At 43.3% G+C, this 21,699-nt stretch overlaps 1 protein-coding gene across 1 annotated transcript; it reads right to left on the minus strand.

The window, feature by feature from the left end:
• Window positions 1–124: 124 nt before the first annotated feature.
• On the minus strand, window positions 125–21,188 carry LOC308334139 (cleavage and polyadenylation specificity factor subunit 3-like). Its single transcript, XM_080790729.1, has 18 exons — window positions 20,973–21,188; window positions 19,925–19,988; window positions 19,519–19,616; window positions 17,975–18,103; window positions 17,320–17,497; window positions 15,452–15,541; window positions 14,916–15,066; window positions 14,533–14,708; window positions 13,770–13,928; window positions 8,142–8,288; window positions 6,453–6,605; window positions 5,879–5,987; window positions 5,375–5,473; window positions 4,261–4,355; window positions 3,042–3,129; window positions 2,295–2,361; window positions 1,902–1,998; window positions 125–976 (listed from the first exon to the last, which is right to left on the minus strand). The coding sequence occupies exons 1-18, from the start codon at window positions 21,047–21,049 to the stop codon at window positions 875–877; spliced, it is 2,079 nt and encodes a 692-aa protein (XP_080646855.1). The 5' UTR covers window positions 21,050–21,188; the 3' UTR covers window positions 125–874.
• Window positions 21,189–21,699: the final 511 nt, after the last annotated feature.

Consider the following 21,699-nt stretch of genomic DNA (forward strand, 5'->3'; position numbering starts at 1 on the left):
TATAACAAACACATTTTCAACATTTGCTTTGTCACAATCAAAGATTAATTAACTGTTCCAACTACTACTAGAGTTAACTAGTCATCATAAGAACAAAACAACTTCCTGGAGGAGACACAATATGGACCATCAAAAATATTTATTTCACTGTAAAAGAATTCATTTAACAATGACATTTATTTTATAGAAAAAAAGAAAAGTACAAAAACAAACTGGTGTGAAACATCAATATCAACCGAGAATGATTCCTTTGGAATCATGTTTTAAACAAAGACTCCCAAATCTTGTTTACCAAAGCAACAGATTCACAAAATTATGGAGTTTTTATGTTGGCGTTGTAGAAAAAGTCAGATTTTGTTCACACTGACAGTGTAAATGTTAATGAAGCATTACGATATCATATACTTACATTCTACACTTAACAAACCCAAAATCTACATCTTTAAAGACCAGTACATGCTCCTCTCCAACATCCAACCCTTTCTTTGGACATGGGGGCGATATATAACTTAAAATGAACGTCATTCCGAACTTCTGACAGTAAGTCTGTCCGAAACGGAAGAAGCATGTCATCCCTGTCGGGGCAGAAACCTTACATTAATGATCTACTTGATCATACTACAGCATCACAAACAAAACATCAAATGTAGCATATCCGCCGAGCATTGAGCTCGCCAATCTGCTACTTTTGCTAGTTTGCTAGTAAAATTTGAATCCTGAAAAGTAACAATATTGGACATATGAGGTTTCCACCCAACAGAGACGTATTGTGGTCTTATGAGCTCAAATAGCAAAGGTAGAAAAGAAAGCTCTCTCTCTTTTCCGGGTCCGAATATGGCGATGGATTGGGAGGGGTCTCCATCGTGTCTGCTGGTCAGATGACGGGGTCGAGGGCGTCGTAGAGACGCTGCACAGCCACCTCCACCATCTCCTTGAGAGACTCGTCATCAGCACTGCCTTCCTCATACTCCACCGCCTACAAACACATAATACTGGTTACTATCACTGCTACCATCTCTATTATTTACTTTACTATCATACATATACTTTATCAGACTTTTTTCTTCATTATTTTGTACGTTTTACTCATTTTCTCCCCAATTTTGTTATGCAAATTGATTCCTCGCCACGCCACACACATTTCTGTGTTGTCACTTCTCTTGTATCCTACCGAGTCCCGACTCGCCTGCCAGTGAGGAGCCCCAGTCGGGAGACGTAGTAGAGCCTTTTGGGGGGGGGGGAATCCCAAAGGACCTCATTGTATTAGTTTTTTTTCCTTCTTCTGCCAAATATTGCAGTTCTGACTTAACCGTGCAGTCGTTTTTTGAGAAACGTGTCAATATGGTAGAGGTCTATACCAAACGTTGAAGACACGAAGCCCACAAGTATTGGCCAAAGGGTGGGCTCTGAACCGTTTGTGACCATTTTGGGTCCATTTGGTTCCATTTTGTACACCCTCAAGCTTCCCAGCCTGGAGAATAGACTTTCACCAACACAAAACATGCTTTGTTTTGGTTAGTAGTGAAGTGGTTTAGATTATTTTTTAATTATCTTTATTTTGTTATTTTTAACACCTCGCACGGGAGTGGAATTTTCACATGTGTGCACTGTGCAGTGTGCACCCCTGGCAAGGCGTTAGTGAGAACTTGCTAACGCCAGGGCTAGGTCCTGAGAGGATTCTCAGGACCTGAATATGGATATAGATAGGTAAACACATGATTCTCTGGCAAATACAAAGACATTATATTTGAACACATATGGACAAACCCGATACAAAGTCAATGTTGCCGTTTACATTTCAATATACTTCGATTCTTGAAATAAAAATAGATTTTTCGAGGCAGTTGCTATATCATTATAGTCGTAGTATATAGCCACATCTACTCTGAAGTGTTTCTTACCCTGGTCAGTGGGTTGATGTAGGCTGTGGTTCCATCCACTGTCACACTCAGGCCCTTGTTTTCTTTTAATTGAACACATTCCTCCCCAAACATGTCCCTGATACACACACACACACACACACACACACACACACACACACACACACACACACACACACACACACACACACACACACACACACACACACACACACACACACACACACACACACACACACACACACACACACACTTATATAGAAAGTCATGTTTACATTCACAACAAGAAACTACATTGACCACATAAATCATGAATCGTAAAATAGCAGGCCTAAAGGTCACGTTGCATGGAGCTATTTCTGCCAATCATTAAACATTAATGGAAGGTTTGTAAATTGCGGAACCAGCACATACTGTAGCATGAGCGCCAGTCTCTGAATAAATAGATCCAAGTCCACCTCTTCCTTCTTGGAGTCTAGAACTGCAACACAAATAATCATCATCATCACCACCACATTAACCCATTAAGACCTGTCCTATTGTACAAATGCCTTCTAAATCAGTGGGTTCTCAAACCTCCAAGGACCCCCAAATCAATATACTTTGGGCCACAAATCAAATTATTTACCCCCGGGTCTTGAAATGTGTTTAACACGACTGTACTGTGTTTTCATAGTGTTGCGTTACAGTAGCTGCTGTAGATCTGAATGAATAAAGCAGTGGTTCTCAAACATCTTTGTAACCCCTGTAAATTACCCTTTCATCCACGGCATTCCTGAATTACATTGTTACTCTATACTATAGCATCTATTGTCATATTAACGGTGCGTAGATATACAATTCTTTCCCCCAAAGATACAGTATGTCAAGAGGAAAACTGGAGAGAATATGTTTCCATTAGGACAGACTGAAAAATAATACTTGGTGTACTGTAGGCCGGTAAAGAACGCACCAAGTACACTTTAACTCAGTCTGTTTTACTAGAGGATCTAAAGCGGTTAAACTGAAGTGATTAAACCGCTTATTGATACATTCCAAATATCAAAGTATTCGGAGGCATTCCTGGACTCGCGTCAAGGCACCCACTTTGAGAAACCCTGGAATAAATAGAAAAAATAACTGAAGAAAGAACACAGTGTGCTCGTTACAGTGTGTACTGACACTTCTGGGCCTTTGGGTTGGACTGGACCTCCAGGATCACCGTGGTAACAGCATCAGCGTACATGTCATTCAGAGGGTTGGCCATCCACTGGAGACACACAATGAAACAACCAACCAATCAGATTTGGTTATGCAGTCTGGTTGTCAAACCTTTTTTCATTCCAAATCCTCAGGTTTGGTACAGTATGCATTAACAGGTTCAGTCCATCCGACGTGCCCACACGTCATAAGCAATCTAATCGACGGGTTGCAATAACGTGTACACGTCCTAGCGCATCTTCAATGATATCAAACAAAAGAATATTCAGATTTTGTTTTTAGTTGCACTTTAAGGCCACCATACTGTACACTTCGCTCTTCGTTCATGTGCGGTCCGGTCACTTCCTAGTTTACCGCGGCAGAAAGAATGCCTCGTCTCTCCTAATCTAGGGCGCTCTCCGTGGTTTTTATCTGATGGATATACTAAGCTCTTCATTTCTGACTTCTCACCTCAAAAATATGAACGCGAGGGATCATCAGCGATTATTATCGGATTCTTAGCGAGGTAAGCAAGCAAAGAAATAAAGAAATATCTCCGGAACAGAAGGGGGGGGGGGGGGCTTTACAGAGTAAAAGCGGTCATGTCTTCCCGGCACCCCAGAGCTTCTATTTTGAAGGAATCCTGGTGCTGATTGTGTTAAGGACGTGGTGAAATGAAAAATAAAATGTTCACACTTTTAGACCATGTAGATGCTAAACAAAATTAGTTTTAATTACTTCATGTAAACGCAGACATACTGCGTGATGAAATAGATAGACCTTTATGACTATAAATTAACCTTGATTTTTTATTACAGAGCTAGCGCTTTGAATCTTATTCAAGATGACGTCCAGAGCTCCAGACGGTGCATACTGAATTTATTACTCTAGTGTTTCATTTCAACATGTCTTTAAATAACGAATTAGAAATGTTGAATAGTTAGTCAATGTTCAAAACATATTTAACACATTTAGGGCTGTATTTTGAGTACCAGGTCTTATTACCTAACTTGAGTAAACTAAAGACCTGGAGGCATGATCAATGCTCTTTGGCCACTCAGAATAGCCAAATGTCATTGATCACACATCCAGGTCTTTAGTTTACTCAAGTTAGGTAATAAGACCTGGTATTAAGACACGCAAAATACAGCCAAAAGAGTCTTCAGCAGTGCATTTCAAGTATACTATAAGGTTTTCTCACCTCCAGAAGCACCATGCCAGCTTCATGGATCAGAGTGATGCTTTTAAACACCTTCACTGTGACCTTCTCTGTTCCCTCCATCACCTCCACATCCCCTGTACCACACACACACACACACACACACACACACACACACACACACACACACACACACACACACACACACACACACACACACACACACACACACACACACACACACACACACACACACACACACACACACACACACACACACACACACACACACACACACACACACACACACACACACTTTACAATTTAGGCATTCAGCAGACACTCTTAATCCAGAGAGATTTACACTAAACAAGGAAAACATGAGGTATCTATCTACCATATCTATAAATGCACCATGTCTGTAATCCAGGTAACTGAACTGTTCACCCACCGACGCGTTCCACTTCCACACCACCACAGGGAGTGCAGTGCCCGGCCTTGGGATACACCGTTGTCCAGAACCAGCACAAAAGCCTCTGCCCAGGCTCTGGACAGGGCCCAAATTAGCCAATTGATCACACCTGATCACCCCTAGACCTCTACATATGGCCTGTTCTGACATCACAATGTGGTCTGACATCTGCATAGACTCCATATTTGGGGCATGCCTGACCAAGAACTCCATACATGGGCATGAAAGGGACACAGACATAACTGGGTCGTTCTAGAGCGGTGCCCTATGGGCATGGAAATAGTAATCTAGTAATCTAGGATCTGTCTACATAACATTCTATCTGACATTTTAGCCTTTGCATAAACCTGCAAGGTCGTCGAGGCTATAGGTCAAGTGCTACAGGCAAAGGTGGAGTCTGAAGAGTCTTCAGATTATGGCGGAATATTGGGACTGGGAGTCCATTGTGTTGGGGCCTAGACAAAGCCGGATGCCGGATTCGAGCCAACAACCTCCATGGTGGTGGGCAGGGACCTTTCCACTACGCCACCTGAGCGCTCGAGATAGAAGTGTTCATCATTAACACCACCACCACCGCACAACCAACACTCCCAGCTGAACACCCGAGGGGAGGGCGAAAACTAACTAACCTGCTAGGTTTTGTAGCTGGCTGACCAGTAGAGAGATGGAGCAAGAGACACTAACCTGCTAGGTTTTGCAGCTGGCTGACCAGTAAAGAGATGGGACCAGTGAAGGGAACCGCCTGGGTCTGTTTGACTGTTCCCATGGCAAGGTCTGTGTAGGCTATAGGACGGACAGACAGACAGACAGACAGACAGACAGACAGGGTTGTGAGGATCATGAAATGTTACTTGATGATTCATTGTCATCATACAAATAACTGTGATTAACAATTGAATTGTGTTTCTGGCATCGGACATTGGATCATATAAATACAAATTACACTGTGGCTAAAATAGGCCACCTATGTTTATTCTTTCAACAAATATAACAAAATAGTTAGTGGTTATAGCCATAATGATTTAATGAATACGTTATATTTTATCGCAAAACAACCAATCATCTTGTGTGGACTAGGAAAACACAAGGTCTATTTCTCAAATTGTACTATACTTGTGGACACACACACACACACACACACACACACACACACACACACACACACACACACACACACACTCTCCTTACTGGAGAGGTCGGAAGGAGTCAGGATGTGGTAACTGAAGTTGCGTTTAACGAGGATCCCAGACACTCTCTGACCCTGCGCAGTCTTCTTGTCGGCCAGGGAACCCATCACCTGCAGCAAAGGATCATGGGAGTCAGTATGTTTTGTGAAGCAGTGGTTAAAATAGGGACACATCTGCTGTATACATGGAATAAAGCAGAATTATCTCATTCATGCAGTTATTTATTTTTTCTGTTATTTGCCTTGATTATATTCTATTCCAAAGAGAATTGGAACAGAATAATGTTTTTGCAGAATAATGTTGTGAGCTTGTAGATGGTGTCTGACTGAAGTTCAGCTGATGTCGTTAAAAGAAAGTCCAATAATGGCCAATATATGTGCAATTTCTTTTTAATGTTATTTTAACCAATGGTAGAGTATGTTGATACAGTATAACTGGCACACATGGGGTTCATAAGCCTATTATCATGTTCGTTCAATAACCGCCTATCTTTTAGGTTCTGTCCTATGAGGGGGATTTATAAATCAATGTCTCTGACAAGTGGTGCGAGGCTAGCGTTGTGGTGTCACTGTCACCTTGGCCAGTTTCTCTCCTCGGTAGTTGAGCGTGACAGCCTCTGTGTTCCTGGGGCTGTGCACCTCGATGTGCACCTCGTCGTTGTCCTCATACTCTCTGATGAGGGCAGCCTTCAGGCGGGCCATCTCGTTCTGCTCCCCGTGTACCAGGATCTGAACACACCAGGCAAGGCAACTGGATTTGTATGGCACACATTGAAACACGCGATCCAATGTGCCATCAAAATGACATTGGGATGCATAAAACAAAAATAAGTCAAAGTGAATGGGTACAGTTACAGTGCAAAGGAGAAAAGAAAAGAGAAAAGAAGAGAAATCTTTCTCTTCTTTTCTCTTTTCTTTTCTCCTTATACTCAATCAAAGCGGCAAACAGAAAGGTCTTTAGTTGAGTTTTAATCCATTTAGACCTGAGGGCAATTTTTAAAGGGCCTAAAAAAACCGAGAAAGTACCGAAAAAGACTACAAAACGGGGAAAGTAACGTGGCGACCCGCGGCAGTCCGTCTAAAAGAAATAAGAGTGGCAGCAGACTTGCTCCAGATTATTTGGTGCATAAATCCTGCTTCCCCCACGTTTATTTATTTTTGTTTTAGGGGCAGAAAGCAGACCTTTTCCCAGAGGTCTGAATGGTTCATGATATCGTATAAGATCAGAAATGTGTTTTGCAAGCTATATAGACCATCAGTAGTACTTTGACACACAGGGAGCCAGACAGAAGAAGGCTTTAACAACTGGAGTGATATATGCTCCACTTGCTTGGTATTAGTAAGGAGTCAAGCAGCAGCGGCGGCATACAAATAGTTGTTTCCGATACCAGTATCGGAAAAGCTGCCTATATACTGCCTAAAATGCTGGTATCGGTGAGTATATCAGTCTATACCATTCTGATACCATGTACCGTAATGTTTCACATGATATGTCTTTTACAGCCATCAGGTAGTCATAAGGTGGCTACCGTCTTTTTACAAGTCATCAGAAGCGTGAATATTGTAGCGGCGGTGAGCCACTAACATGAATGTTCTGTTCAAACAACACCCGAGTCTGAGATTTTAAGATTGCAGTTAACATGGCGGTGGACGGCGGGGAATCGTTTCATCACAGATCACAGGCGAGCCGAGCGTTACCTAGTGACGGGAACGCTGCTAGACGGTGGATATCAGCGAGGCCATTCTGAATCAATAAACCTAAAAAAGACGTCAAAGACGTTCTTAGTAGTAACTCAATAACTACTGATGTAGGGACACACAATATTGAAATATTGGCTGTTGTCTGACAACCGATTAATTATGGCGATATCGATAGTCCGTACAGATATTGCAAATTCTGCAACGCAACTTTCCAGTAGAATTTACCATGCACTTTATTTTCCCCATGTGGTTTGGGGAGCGCTTGTTTTTGTAACCTCAACAAAGGCAGCTGTGCTGAAAGAAAGGCCTTGAGACGCCAGGTTATGGAGTTCCCACGGCGAGCAGCTGACGGATGGCCTTTACACGAGTGTCCGAGTTGACACGCCACAGTGGATGGAATAGTTTATCGTGAAGCAAAAAAACGTGTCAGCCAATCACAGGACGAGATACATAAAATACGGTAATAAAACTGTTTGGCTTATTATGACATGCCCAAAAGAGGGAGGGCAGGTTTATGGCGTGTTCTTTTTTTAAGTGTTGTGAAGGTAGAAAGGGTATTATTACCACATGAGGAGGCTTGAGGGCTCTGATGAACTCGCTGGTCTGCTGGTAGTCAGTGTGAGCAGAGAAGGAGATGTAATCCACTGACATCTTCAACTGTAGCTTCTGACCCGACATGGTGGCGATCTCCTCTGGTTCTGTCATGATGTGCTATAACACACACACACACGATTAACACTATTAATATACGTATGATGACAAGATTTTACCATGGCAATTTTGTGAAGGCCATTTTAGCCGTTTTTCACAATGCAATGCATTTTAAGCTTGCAGATAGTATTTTTTTGGCGGCCGGCACACAATTAACTATCATCAAAATGTCATATCCTAAACCTCAACCTGAATATTTTCCAAACTGTAAGTAACTATTCTTCAACCATAAAACAACGGTTATCTTGTCAAAATTGTCAGTTTCTCAAATTCTACTATACTTACACAAGTATTGCAATACAAGAAAAACACACATACTGTACACATAGAGAAGTCACATGTTGATTAAAGCGAGAGGGTATTGTACCATGCAGAGTAAAAGCCAAAACCGACTTAAACGCTTATGTTCACCGGAGTCTCTCAGGGCTTTATACTAGTGTCTTTTCGGTTTTCGCTCGACATCGACAAGGGGTTGCCATGGTTAACAGGCAAAGATGGAACACCAGTTTGCTGTCCCGGTTCATTTCCCCATACCTTTTTGAGGGGTGCTAGCCCCTCCTATATTCAGCTATAGTAGATTTTTGTCATATTCTTCTAGCTGCGGCCGGCGCTACACTAACACAAACACAAACATGAAATGCCATTGACAATGAATGGTGAATTAACATCATATATGTATACGAGCAAATCGGCTATTTTGTTGTAACACAAACATTATGTGATCACACCCTCACTTCATACGGGTGTGATTCTTTCTTATTGGCTCAGCTGCAGATTTGACAGATTCCTCCGCAATCGGTGTATGAATGTGGGTGAATGTGATGCACAATCTATGTAAAGCGCCTTGGATAAAAGCACCAAATGCTCTATTTACCATTTATTAGTCTGTACTCTGTAGACTCATGTAGGAAGATGATCAGCAATCTCTGCCTACTGAGATATGTCTGGAGAAATCTAAAAAAGAACTACACCGTTTTGTACTAGTGATATAACAATATATAAAATGCTGCCAGTCAACTTCTGTCTTGTGACTCTTGTCCACACTGGGGAAATTGGAGGAAGCGAGAAAAAAAAAAGGGACAACTTCCGGGGAAGTTCAAATGCTGGAAGCCTTGCTTCCGGCTAGACACCGTCTGTCTCAGGTCGTGACCAGGCTTTTGTCTTCACAGAGGAGTAAGGCGTCGCGTTCTGATCTTTAGGATCTGCTACTTTTGATGCTTGTGTGACTATGTAGTATGTAGTATGATCAAGTAGGACATTATTCATTTAAAATATGGTGATAAAAGGCTCGACAGTGACGATATGTGAATTGTGAATGTGTCCCAGACGAGAGGTTCTCATAGTGGGGTACAGGAGACAAGACAAGTCTGTAACGATGCTCTGACAGCATACAAAGAGTGGAGTCACTCTACCCACACAGTTAAGGACAGGAGTGAGTCTGTGTCGATCTAGTCCCGCGTGGCCAGACAACCATTTCACAATCTCCAAATGCTATAATAGTCTGGAACTACACCTCCTGTAATCCGAGACGGGAAGCTGTCCTTCGTTCATCATTTCCATTCACGAAAATATCTTAAAATAAATTAAATTAAAATTACTCTTTTGAGCAGTGCTAACCGCTCCAACACGTGGCTTTGTATGCATGTCCATTCCGCCCCCTGTGATGTCGTGTGTTATATTATTCCGCCCCCAATTCCCATTCAATGGCATAATAAATTACTATGACATCAGTACTTGCATGCAGCGGATCTCCTCATCAAGGCAGGGCACAACTCACTTCACATGAAGTGTGATTTCAAGCTAAATTATGCTTAGACGATTTATATGGTGATAATGTGTCCGCGACAGATAGGACAGCTGTGGGTCATTTATATGGTGATAATGTGTCCGCGACAGATAGGACAGCTGTGGGTCATTTATACGGTGATAATGTGTCCGCGACAGATAGGACAGCTGTGGGTCATTTATACGGTGATAATGTGTCCGCGACAGATAGGACAGCTGTGGGCCATGTCGCTCAGGTCGTCCATCAGACAGGGAATGAAACAACAGGCGTAGAGCTCCGCGAAGCAACACAGCAGACACAGCAGCGTGTTGACGAAGCCCGGCTGGCAGCGGACGCGCGTTACCACGGTCTGCTGGCAGTGGGGACACACTAGGGGCACCGGCTCCCTCCCAAACACCACCTCCTGTGCATACGGAGGACACAGAGGGTCCCCCTCTGGCAGGGACAGGGCTCCTTCGTATGGAGGGCAGGTGTCCCCTTCCGGTCCTGGGACATGATGGTAGGAGGCCTCGTAGGCGGGTGGGGGACCTTCAGGTGGGAGATCTGTTCTCATGGGAGCTGTTGCTCCAGATGGAAGAGGTTGACCTCTGGTGGTCTTCTCGTTGGGAACTCCAGGGTGAGGAGGAGGAGGGGAGTTTCCTGACATGCAGGAGAGTTAGAGGAGAAACTCTAAACGGCAGTGGGGGAGTCTCAGGACTCACGAGGGGTCTTCTTCGAGTTGATACTGTCTCTTTGCTTCTTTGTAGCTGCTGTTCCTGGAAGTTTTTTGCTATGTCGTTCTACTGATGTATTCCATATAGACGTCATCACCTTATAGTATAAGGTGATGACGTCTATATTGAATCTCGGCTCTCTGGTCTGTGTGTATATACCGTATAAGGCTTATACGGTATATACACACAGACCAGAGAGCCGAGTGACGACACACAAAACTAAGTGTTGTCATAAATGTTTAGCCACAACTCGTTGCATGAAGATACCACAATACCTAGCCTGAGAAGCATTCCTTTGGAATGTGTCCCCGACAGATAGGACAGCTGTGGGTCATTTATATGGTGATAATGTGTCCGCGACAGATAGGACAGCTGTGGGTCATTTATATGGTGATAATGTGTCCGCGACAGATAGGACAGCTGTGGGTCACGTCAGGGTCACCGATCAGACAGGGTAAGAGACAACAGGCGTAGAGACCCACGAAGCAACAGAACAGACACATCAGCGTGTCAACCAAGTCCGGCTCGACGCTGACGCGCGTGACCACGTGCTGCCGGCAGTGGGGACACACCAGGGGCACCGGGTCCCTCCCAAACACCACCTCCTGTGCATACAGAGGGTCCCCTCCTGGCAGCGACAGGGCTCCTTTGTACAGAGGGCAGGTGTCCCCTGGGACATGATGGTAGGAGGCCTCGTAGGAGGGTGGGGGACCTTCAGGTGGGAGATCTGTTCTCACGGGAGCCGTTTCTCCAGATGGAAGAGGTTGACCTCCAGGGGTCTTCTCGTTGGGAACTCCAGGGTAAGGATGAGGAGGAGGGTTTCCTGACATGCTCTGTCTCTTTGCTTTCAGCTGCTCTCACTGGAACCTTTGGTCCAACTGTAAAGTCGCAGCTGGCTCCTTGACGTTCTCTGACGTGCGTCCAATGTGTTCAAGATCATCGCATCACCTTATATTACGAGTAAGACGCGCGAACGCGGGAAGCGAACGCCATCACACTCATGTCACCATGACTCACAAATCACTCAGCTCCATATATGGGCACAAAAGGGGCCAGGTCCACAACAAACAAATCACTGGCCCCTTTTGTGCCCATATATGGAGCTGAGTGGACCTGGCCCCTTTTGTGCCTATATATGGAGCTGAGTGATTGCTGATGCAACACACTCCATATTTGGATAGCGAGACAGACAGACAGACAGACAGACACACAGACATGATCTGCTAGGTCTCATAGTAAGTGCTCACTGCATTCGCAACAAGTAAGACGCGCAAACGCGGGAAGCGAACGCAGCTATACGTCCAAATATGGAGTGTGTTGCATCAATCACAAACAAATCACTCAGCTCCATATATGGGCACAAAGGGGGGACACACAGACAGACAGACATGATCTGCTAGGTCTCATAGTAAGTGCTCACTGCGTTCGCAAACAGACCAGAGAGCTGGCATGATGTCACACTAAACAAGGCGCTGTCATGCATGTTTAGCGATGAATCATACATCACATTCCGTGCTCAGCCAATCAAATCATCACTATGGGGTACACAGTACACACAAAACTGGGCATAGGAGGTCCTAGCACCCATTTTCAACCTCATCTTCATATAAATGGTTCTCATTAATGGTCATTAGAAGACGGCACCATTTCTGTGTGTACTTACTCACTGTGTCTCAGAGGAGAGCTGTGGACAGTTCACAACTTCACAAACCTGCCTATCGGTGAAATCATCGGTAGGAACTGGTTTGGTCAATTTGAAGATTTTGTATAGCCTACAAGAGTCTATAAATCTAGATTATTTCTATTATCTTAATTAAAAGTCTTCCAACATTTTCAGCCCATTTGTCGTTGCATCTACCTCTATTTCATGCCAATTGCTCATATATGGAGATCTCTATCTGTCTGTCCATGTCCATTTTATGCCCATACCTGTATGTAGAGATCCCTGATGTCATCCATATATGCCCTTAATGCCCACATATGGGCATGACATCAGGGATCTCCATATATGGACATGGGTTATGGACAGCCACATAGCAGAACTACTCGCTGGCGGGCACCAGTCCCTTGAGCCGATGCCACGCGGCAAGTTTGAAGGTCAGACCCACATATGGAGTGGACTTTGTTGCGCACATGGGCATTCCCCGTTTTGTGTCCAGCTCAAAGTGCATTGCTTCACACCACGTTCCAAGCTTGTATATCTGCTACTGTTGATGCTTATGTGTGACGCTGTAGTGTGATCAAATATATATGGCATTCATTTAACCCATTCTGACCTGAGATCAGATTCATACGAGGTTTCCACTGGACACACTCTGGTCTGATCAACCCATTCTGACCTGAGATCAGATTCTAAAAATGTCAGTCGTTCTTCGAATTTTTCAAAAATAGCAGACCTACAAGCTCGTATCGCGCCACTCGGTGGCGCGATATGAGCTTGTAGATCTGCTATTTTTCAATAGGTAAAGCATAACATGATGCTAACACCAAAATGGGTGCCCGGTCAGAATGGGTTAAAAAAGAATGTGAAGTGAACGGCGCCTTTTAGCATGATGATGATGTATTAGACCCACATCATCTCTCATGGCGGAGACCACAGTTAGCTGCTACCGACTAATAGACACCGAAACACACAAAGTCACATGTTGGAGCGGTTAGCGCAGCTCAAAAGCACAAAACGTTAAAATATGGAGAGTATATACATGTTTTATGCCCGACAGCAACTATATATATATATATATACACACACACACACTTGGGCCCATTCCCTACTTCCTTCACATGCATTACCGATGGTACTAATAAAGGCTCTGTTCCATTCCGGTCAAACAAAAGAGTCAGGGATAGGGTGCTGCTATTGTGCATATTGGCTCACTGGAAACATGGAACGGAGCCTTAATTTAGTATCATCGGTAACACCTGTGAAGTAGGAAGTAGGAAGCGTTATTCTGTGTGCATAGAGCCCATTGGTCTGTTGTATACCTTGGCCAGAGTTCCCTCCACGCTGTACCCGGCGATGATGACGCCGTTCCTCTTGTCGGTACACCAGCTCTCAAACAGCTCCCTGGACAGTCCGCTCTGCATCATGCCGGGCGACGCCATCACCACGCTGGGGCCGATGTCGTCGAAGTGGTCCATGCTCTGTCACACACACACACACACACACACACACACACACAGACACACACACACAGCACATGACACACAGGTGGAACGGATGGAGGCATTGTTGACGCATTCTAAATCCTAACAGTTTTCATAAAATATCCATGTCAGTGGTTCTCAAACATTTTCATGTCAAGGTCCCCAAACATTGTATTATATATTTTGTTCCGGGGACCCCCAGAAGCAAAGATTTAAGTTTGCTTTAAATAATTTGTATATCCAAATGTTGCACAAAATAGTACCACAGACGAAAAACAGTCTAAGTCCAACTTTTATTCTGACTCCTCCACGAAAAGGCCTCGTTGTCCTGAACCCTTATCTATCATTTATACATTATGGATCAATAGTGTGGACTTGGACTGTTTTTCGTCTGTGGCATTCATAATGTTCACAACATAGCCAAAGTTAAAGTGGTTACACTCTAAAATGACACAGATGCCTTCCCGGTTTTAATGGAGCAAAACAAATATTACGACTGAAAATGTGTCATTAACAGTGTGAAAACAATATTGTAGAATTATGACGTTTAGGTATTACCAAGTTATTTGAATTACAGTGCGTGGCTGGAGATGAGACTCACCTTGAGGTTGCTGATGTGTTTGAAGACAAAGGGGTTGTTGATGTTGATAGCCTTGCGGATCTTCTCGTTCATGGCATTGACGTATGTCTGGTAGACGGCCATGCACTTCTTAGCCAGCGCCGAGGCGTAGTAGATGGGGATGTCGTGTAACTCCGGGTGGTTCTGCCAGTACTCATCTGGTATAAAAAAAACAACAATTTAGGTTGGGTTTTGAAACAATTTGCTTCAATCGTACCCTCACAAAAAAACATGCTCTAAACTGCTCTCCCCAGGTTGACAGAGGGAGTGTCGCGCCTAGAATTACATGATTAGACAATTGAAACTGGGTTAAAAAAAATGGGTTACAAAAATCATGGGATTTAATAGTCAAAAGTAAAATTCACCCAGAATGAGCAGTAGTTCCTGAGCTCTGCCCAAGGCAAACACGGGGATGAGACATCGGCCTTCTCTGTTGACAATGTCATGGACTGTGTTACAGAACCGAGCCTCTCTCTCCTCTCTCTTCTCGTGGATGTGCGTCCCATAGGTCGACTCCTACATGGGTGCGCGCACACACGCACACGCACACACACACACACACACACACACACACACACACACACACACACACACAGTGCTCAATAAACAGTAAATCTCTGTCTCCGTCTTGGGCAACAGACCATACTAAGTACCAGGACGGAGAATTCCGTCTGGGGCCCTTAAACTGTAAAGCGCTCAGGTGGCACTAAAGTCCCTAGCCTGCGTGTGTGGGAAGGAATTAATTGGCATAACAACTACATTGGCGAGAAAAGGGAGGTAAGAAAAAACAACGTCAATGTGATCTGGTAGATCTGCAACTATTGGCAAAGAGATCTGGTGTAGAGGGAAGGTACAGAATAAACTTGTGTCTACTTTAAGTAAGTGGTTGAGAGAGACTCACAGTGATGAGGATGTCTGGTTTCACGGAGGGAATCTCGGCAGCCATCAAATGTCTGTCCTCCTGGCGAGAGAAGTCTCCTGTATACAAGATCTGAACACACACCACAGAGATGATACATTAGTGTGACAGTGACACTGGTACTAGTAGGAGACACTCACACTGTAGGACAGCTGAGAGGGGGACAGACAGTAGGAATGTTTAGAGACAGTACACGAGAGAGACAGTATCACAGCTGATAGGGAGACTGTAGGAGAGACAAGACAGCAGGAAAGCTGAGACGGAGTGTAGGACAGACAGGCAGGGTAAGGAGTGTAGGACAGAGACAGTAGGAAAGCAGAGCGAGACACTGTAGAAGAAGCAGATTAGCCTCTAAAACAGTGGTTCCTAAACCTTTCAGATCGAGAACCAAAGAAAATGTTCCACAGAACTAGTGAAGCTAGCCAGAAAGGCCAGAGGAAAAATATTCTCTATGAGGCAATTCTCTGGGCAATATCGGTAGAGGGCGCATTGGAGTAACTAAAAGTATTTTTTTCCCGGTGGAAACAAAATGCCTTTTTGGCCAAAAAGTACCGTTTATACGTGTGGTGGGGGGCTCAGAGTGCGTCCACTAAGGAAAGTAGCAGACACAATCCGCCTTTGTTTTGGTGAGTAGCAAAAACTTTCTTTTCATTTACGCTAAAGACGAGAGGCTGGTCTGAGTTCCATGTGAGATTTAAAAGCGAAAGTAGCATAGCCTTAATGCAGGGCAGAATCATAGTAGCATTAGGGCTATGGACCAGAGCTAACTCACGCCCAACTATCACACTTGATAGAGTAGAACCGGTAGCGACAGCCCCGTCTCCTGCTATTCATTGCTCACTCCTCTATATGGCTGGAAGGCAAGTAGCGGCCAGGCCGATTCAACAGCAGTAGATTCGTTATTCAATACATTAGGCGATCTGGTAAAATAAAATATAAAACAAAATAAAAATATGAAATAGAGTTAATAAATGATAAAAGCTACTTTCGAAATGGCAATTTTAACATTCGAAAGCATTAATTTTTTCATTTTCGAATGAAATTCATATTATGAATGAATGAATGAATTTCATATTATGAAATTCGTCCTGACAGCCCTAGTGCATAGCTGCACAAAATGCGATATTCGGGGCTTGATTAGAGTTTTATTTTACTTAGATCTGACAATAAACAATGATCGCACGGCATCAAGGACAGATCAATGTAACACACAGTGAAGAAAGCTAGCATCCGTTGAACCGGAAATGATTGACGGCCAGATTCGGCTAATTTCAAAACCGGCATAATGGTGAAGTTACCGCCACCATCAGGACTGGGTGTCTAATACTATATACTTTATAGCATTAAAATGAAATATGTTGTGTATATCACAGATTTTTCTATTGGCATTCAAATGATGAATTAAAATGATGGCAGAAGGCACTGAAAAGCTACTATTAGGGGTGGTAGTCCAAGACAGTTCAGCCGATGTACAGGCTCACAGCATGACGTGCTCACACTGTGAGCTTGTACATCTGCTATTTCTAGTGAGGAGATGCAGCACAGAATTAAACAAGGGCAGGTTAAGTACATTGGCACCCTCAGGTCCGGGACTAGTGGAGAAGAAATCCAGTAGAATTAAAAGACCGTTGTTGCGCTTTGAAAACCTAACAAGCTCACAACAGATATTTTTTAACGCATGCAACCAAGCATAAAATCAAGCGCTACGACACCATCAAGACCCGTCAAAATAACGTTTTTGTCGACCAAATCAACTGTAGATTTAGTTGTCCAAACTAGACTACAACTAAATTGATTTTTATTCAAAAGTCTATATAAACATTTGCTGTCAAGATCAACACTCTGTTCACCTTGACTCCTGCGATCTCGATCATGAACATGGCGGCTCCGAGCACGTGGCCGGCGTGGTAACACCAGAACTTGATGCCGGCCACCTCCTTCACCTCGTGGAAGTTGATGGTCTCAATCTTGTCCATGCTCTCCTCCAGGTCCGTCTCCGTGTACAACATGTCATCTGCTGATATGTTGCTGTGGGAGGCAGTGGACACACATTTATTTTTATAGTAAAATGGTAAGCCAACTTCCCTTTGTAATTTAGTTTTTTATTTAACACGGAGACAGTGTAGAAGTAGCCCAGCCTGTGTGATTTCTGGTCTAGCGGGGCAAGTGCCAGTCGAAAACACCCCGCACCCCGCAATGCATTGCATTTAATAACTTAGAACTATAGATAAAAAAACATAGATATCGGAAATATATCGATCTACAAGCTCACAACGCGTCACTTTTTGCAACGCGTTGTGAGCTTGTAGATAGTCTATTTCGGCTATAGTTTTTGAAAGTATATCAACATTTTTCAACACGATTATGACAATTATAAAAAAGATATAATTACGATCATCTCAAATTGCGATTAGACAATTATGTAGTAATTGTGACAGGCCTATAGTCCATGAAGTGAAAAGGGTTTGAGCATCAGTAGTAGAAGCAGTACAAGCTGAATCCCACCTGATTTTGACACAGTCTGACAGCAGCCAGCGGTAGATGGCCTTGGTGGCATGAGTCATGAACGTCCTTCCTTTAAAACTGGTCTTCTGTAAAAACCACGGCAACGCCCCACAGTGGTCCAAATGGAAACTGATGAAAAGAGAGGGATAATCATATTGAATCAGAGCATGTGAGCAGAGCGGAGTGGTGTGGGTTGATTTTGAACTGAGCGCGGAGCAGGTTTTAAAATGGGTCCGAGCGGCTTCCGGAGCGAGAAGTGTCACCCGCTCCGAGCCACCCCGAAGCGTTCGGTGCTCAGTGCACACGGAACACATGTTTAGAACCTAAACGAAGAGCGGAATTCTCGGCCGCTGCGTGCCGCTCACATGCTCTGTATTGAATACATACATGCACATTATGTGACGTTTAAATAACAATTATAAGAAGCTGAATGGGCTCTAATATACATACAGACCATTTTGGAAAGAACCTCCCTACTGCCTTCACAGGTGTTACTGCGGAGAAGATACAAACAAATGAAGGCTGTGTTCCAATTTCCATACTGGTCAAAGAGTCAGGGTCAAGAGCCAAATGGCCCTGTACATGTCTGTAACTCAGAGTGTACAAATGGACCCAGAGTTATGGGGGTCCTTGAAATGTAAAAGTTTGAGAACCACAGTATGAGTTTAGTATCATCGGTAACACCTTTGAAGGAAGTAGGGAAGCGGGCCGGATGTAGGAATACTTAATAGCTATTCTGTGTGCATAGAGCCCATTCAGATAGCAAGCAATGAGTAGAACATTCCTAGAAGCTTTGTCATTGATCGAAAAAAAAACCCGGTCGCAATGACTAACCAATCAGGACGTAGACAAGCAAATCGACCAATGACAAAGCTTCTAGGAAAATCTTTGAATGCATATTGCGGCCCCAAGATGTGTCACAGAGACACTTTTTTTTGGGAGCGTTCTACCCATTGCTGGCTGGCTGAATACAAATTTCACCATTAAAAAAAATCATTACAATTTTGACATATTATTGCTTATAGCAGCTTTAAGGAAATTCAGTGAAAGAATACCATACATGGTGGCACACAGGAGCAGCTAAAGGAGGTCAGTGCCTTGCTCAAGGACAACTCGGCAGTTCACAGGAGGTATACTAGCACCTCTCTACCAGTAGTCCAGCACTGTGATTCGTGCTGGACTTGAACCAGTGACCTTCTAGTTCCCAAGTCCATACAGACTGAGCTACTGCTGCCCCAATATCCACAAGATATTTGCCATAGACGGGGTTCCCACACATTTTAACAAAGAATTTCCAGAATATTCTACCCAATTTCCAGGCCTGTATAACAATCATTAAAAGTTTGAGAAAAATAGCAAAAGTAGCAGAACTACAAGCTCAAAACGTGTTGCTTTGCTACTTTTGTAACATTGTACTGGTGTAGCATGATGAAGTAGGGCGAGATTCTGCCCGACAGCAACGATATAGTACGTAATTACATGTATAAAGATTGCAGAAAAGTTAGACAGGTGAAGAAACAGCGAGCCAGATGAAATGAACTTACTGGCTTATAAGCAGCAGGTCTATCTCTGCTGGATCGATCAGGTCGATGTAGGGCAGCGCGTCCATTCCCTCCAGTCCTGGATGGATGCCGCAGTCCAACTGCACAACAGCAGCACAGTATAATCCTTAGTCTGCTTTACAGCTATGGTAACACACTACAGTATCTCCAATTTGGTCAAGGTAACCCTATTGATACCATTCCAGATTCCATTATGAAATTAATAAAGAACGTAAAATATTGCAAAACATAAATATTGCAAGATGGATAGTGGATACACACGCAGGCACACACGCACGCACCATTTTATAGATGACTAGCCTCCTAGAACTAGAGGCTAGTAGAGAGACAAACGGCATAATTATTATTATTTATCTTTATTCAGAATTATTATATTCATATATTTTACCATAATCTTTCGTCCTTTGAACTCCAGGATGATACACGATCTCCCGACCTCCTGACCTGCTCCTCTGCGGGGACAAAACACACACAGAAATTAAAAACAGAATTAATCCAGGTAAACCAATAAGAAAGGTTTACCCGCGATTTGCAACGAGCGATTCTAAACTCAAACTAAAACATAATCACCTGCATGGAATTTATTGACAGAAAGTTACATTGTAATTACAATCTAATGGGTCCCAGGACACAGGGGTGGTCTTTTAGATGAGTCCCACTCCCAGTGACATTTTATGAGTCCTACTTCAACAACGTTAGCCCATTTAAATCACAACAGTTTTCTGAAAAACGACTATCTCAGTCGTTAAAAACATTAACTCTGAAGGAATATATTATATTCAAAGATTTGCGCCACATTTTCACGATTTACGTCTCTGTGGTGCACCTACTCCAAGGAACAGCAATGTCCCTACTCATCCCTATGTCCCTACTCACTACTAGGCTATGTCCGTCCCTATGTTTAGAGTACCAACAGGGGGCGCTGTTGCACCACTCACTTCAGAATGGTCTGATTTATTTTAATGAGATGAGATGAGATATACTTTATTGTCCCACGAGGGGAAATTTGTCATGGGCAAAAGTGCATTTGTACATACATCAACGCTTTTTAAAAGCATTTGACAATGAAATGAGACATTCTGCAATCTGCATGTGTACTTTTGATACTTTAAGTACATTTCGATGCTAATACTTTTGTATATTTTGATCGCTGCATTGTTGTAACAGAGTCTTTCTACATTGCAGTATTGATACGTTTACTTAAATATAACATTGGAGTTCTTTTCCACCACTGACTTAAGTAATAAGTAAGTAAGTATGGCAGAATGGCAGATACAAACTTTTACTCAAGTGAAACACTGAATGCTTTTACGTGTAACGGAGTACATTGTGGCACTTCTCCTGAAGTAAACAACGTGACTGTACTTTGATGCACTTGTTGAATGGACTTGAATGAAGCTATTGAGCTAAGCTAGCTGCGTGCATGTTGGACTCACAGGGGACGGATGAGCAGCTGGTCGCTCTCCTCCGCAGGGACTGTTGCATCCGTTTTGCGCTTGGCCGCCATCGCCATGTTGTTTCACTACGACAGCCTTGTCTATTATTAGTATCGGTGTTTATTAAACACACTTTAATCATTCATAACTACTTCAGGGGAGTTTTGTCAGACAGCTTCACGGCCAGAGAGATGCTCAGATGTTTTCCAATTTCCAGTCGCAGGCCTACTGCGTCACACCCGGCTGACCGGCCGGTCCTTGTTAAAAATATGTCCGTGTTAGATAAAGTTAGATACATCTTTGGTTCCCTGTTAATACATTCCCTACCATAGTTACAGTCTAACATTAACAAATAAACTATTTTGATTCTTTCATGAAACAGGCTTTTGAGACTTTAAGCTGCTGAAAAGTTAACATTATGATACAATAATTTAAATACATAAAAAAAAACAGGTTGCGACATCATAGTTGGGATGTCAAATTCACTGTAGGTCACAGGCCAGATTGGGTAAAATGTATGTGGCTCTAAGTTGCGTTGGTAGCAGTAAACTAAAGGTAAAGAATTATGAATTTCAATTTTTTTGTGTGTGTGTGTGTGTGTGTGTGTGTGTGTGTGTCTGTCTTGCAGATCTACACCATCAGCTGATTGTACTTTGAAAGAAAAGTGGAGATGTTCAGTCTTGCAATTTCTTGTAGTAGTAAAGTATTAGAAAATTATCCAACCGTT

This window comes from Protomyctophum bolini, assembly GCF_963924005.1.
Source record: "Protomyctophum bolini genome assembly, chromosome: 19".
In the NCBI taxonomy this organism is placed as follows: Eukaryota; Metazoa; Chordata; class Actinopteri; order Myctophiformes; family Myctophidae; genus Protomyctophum; species Protomyctophum bolini.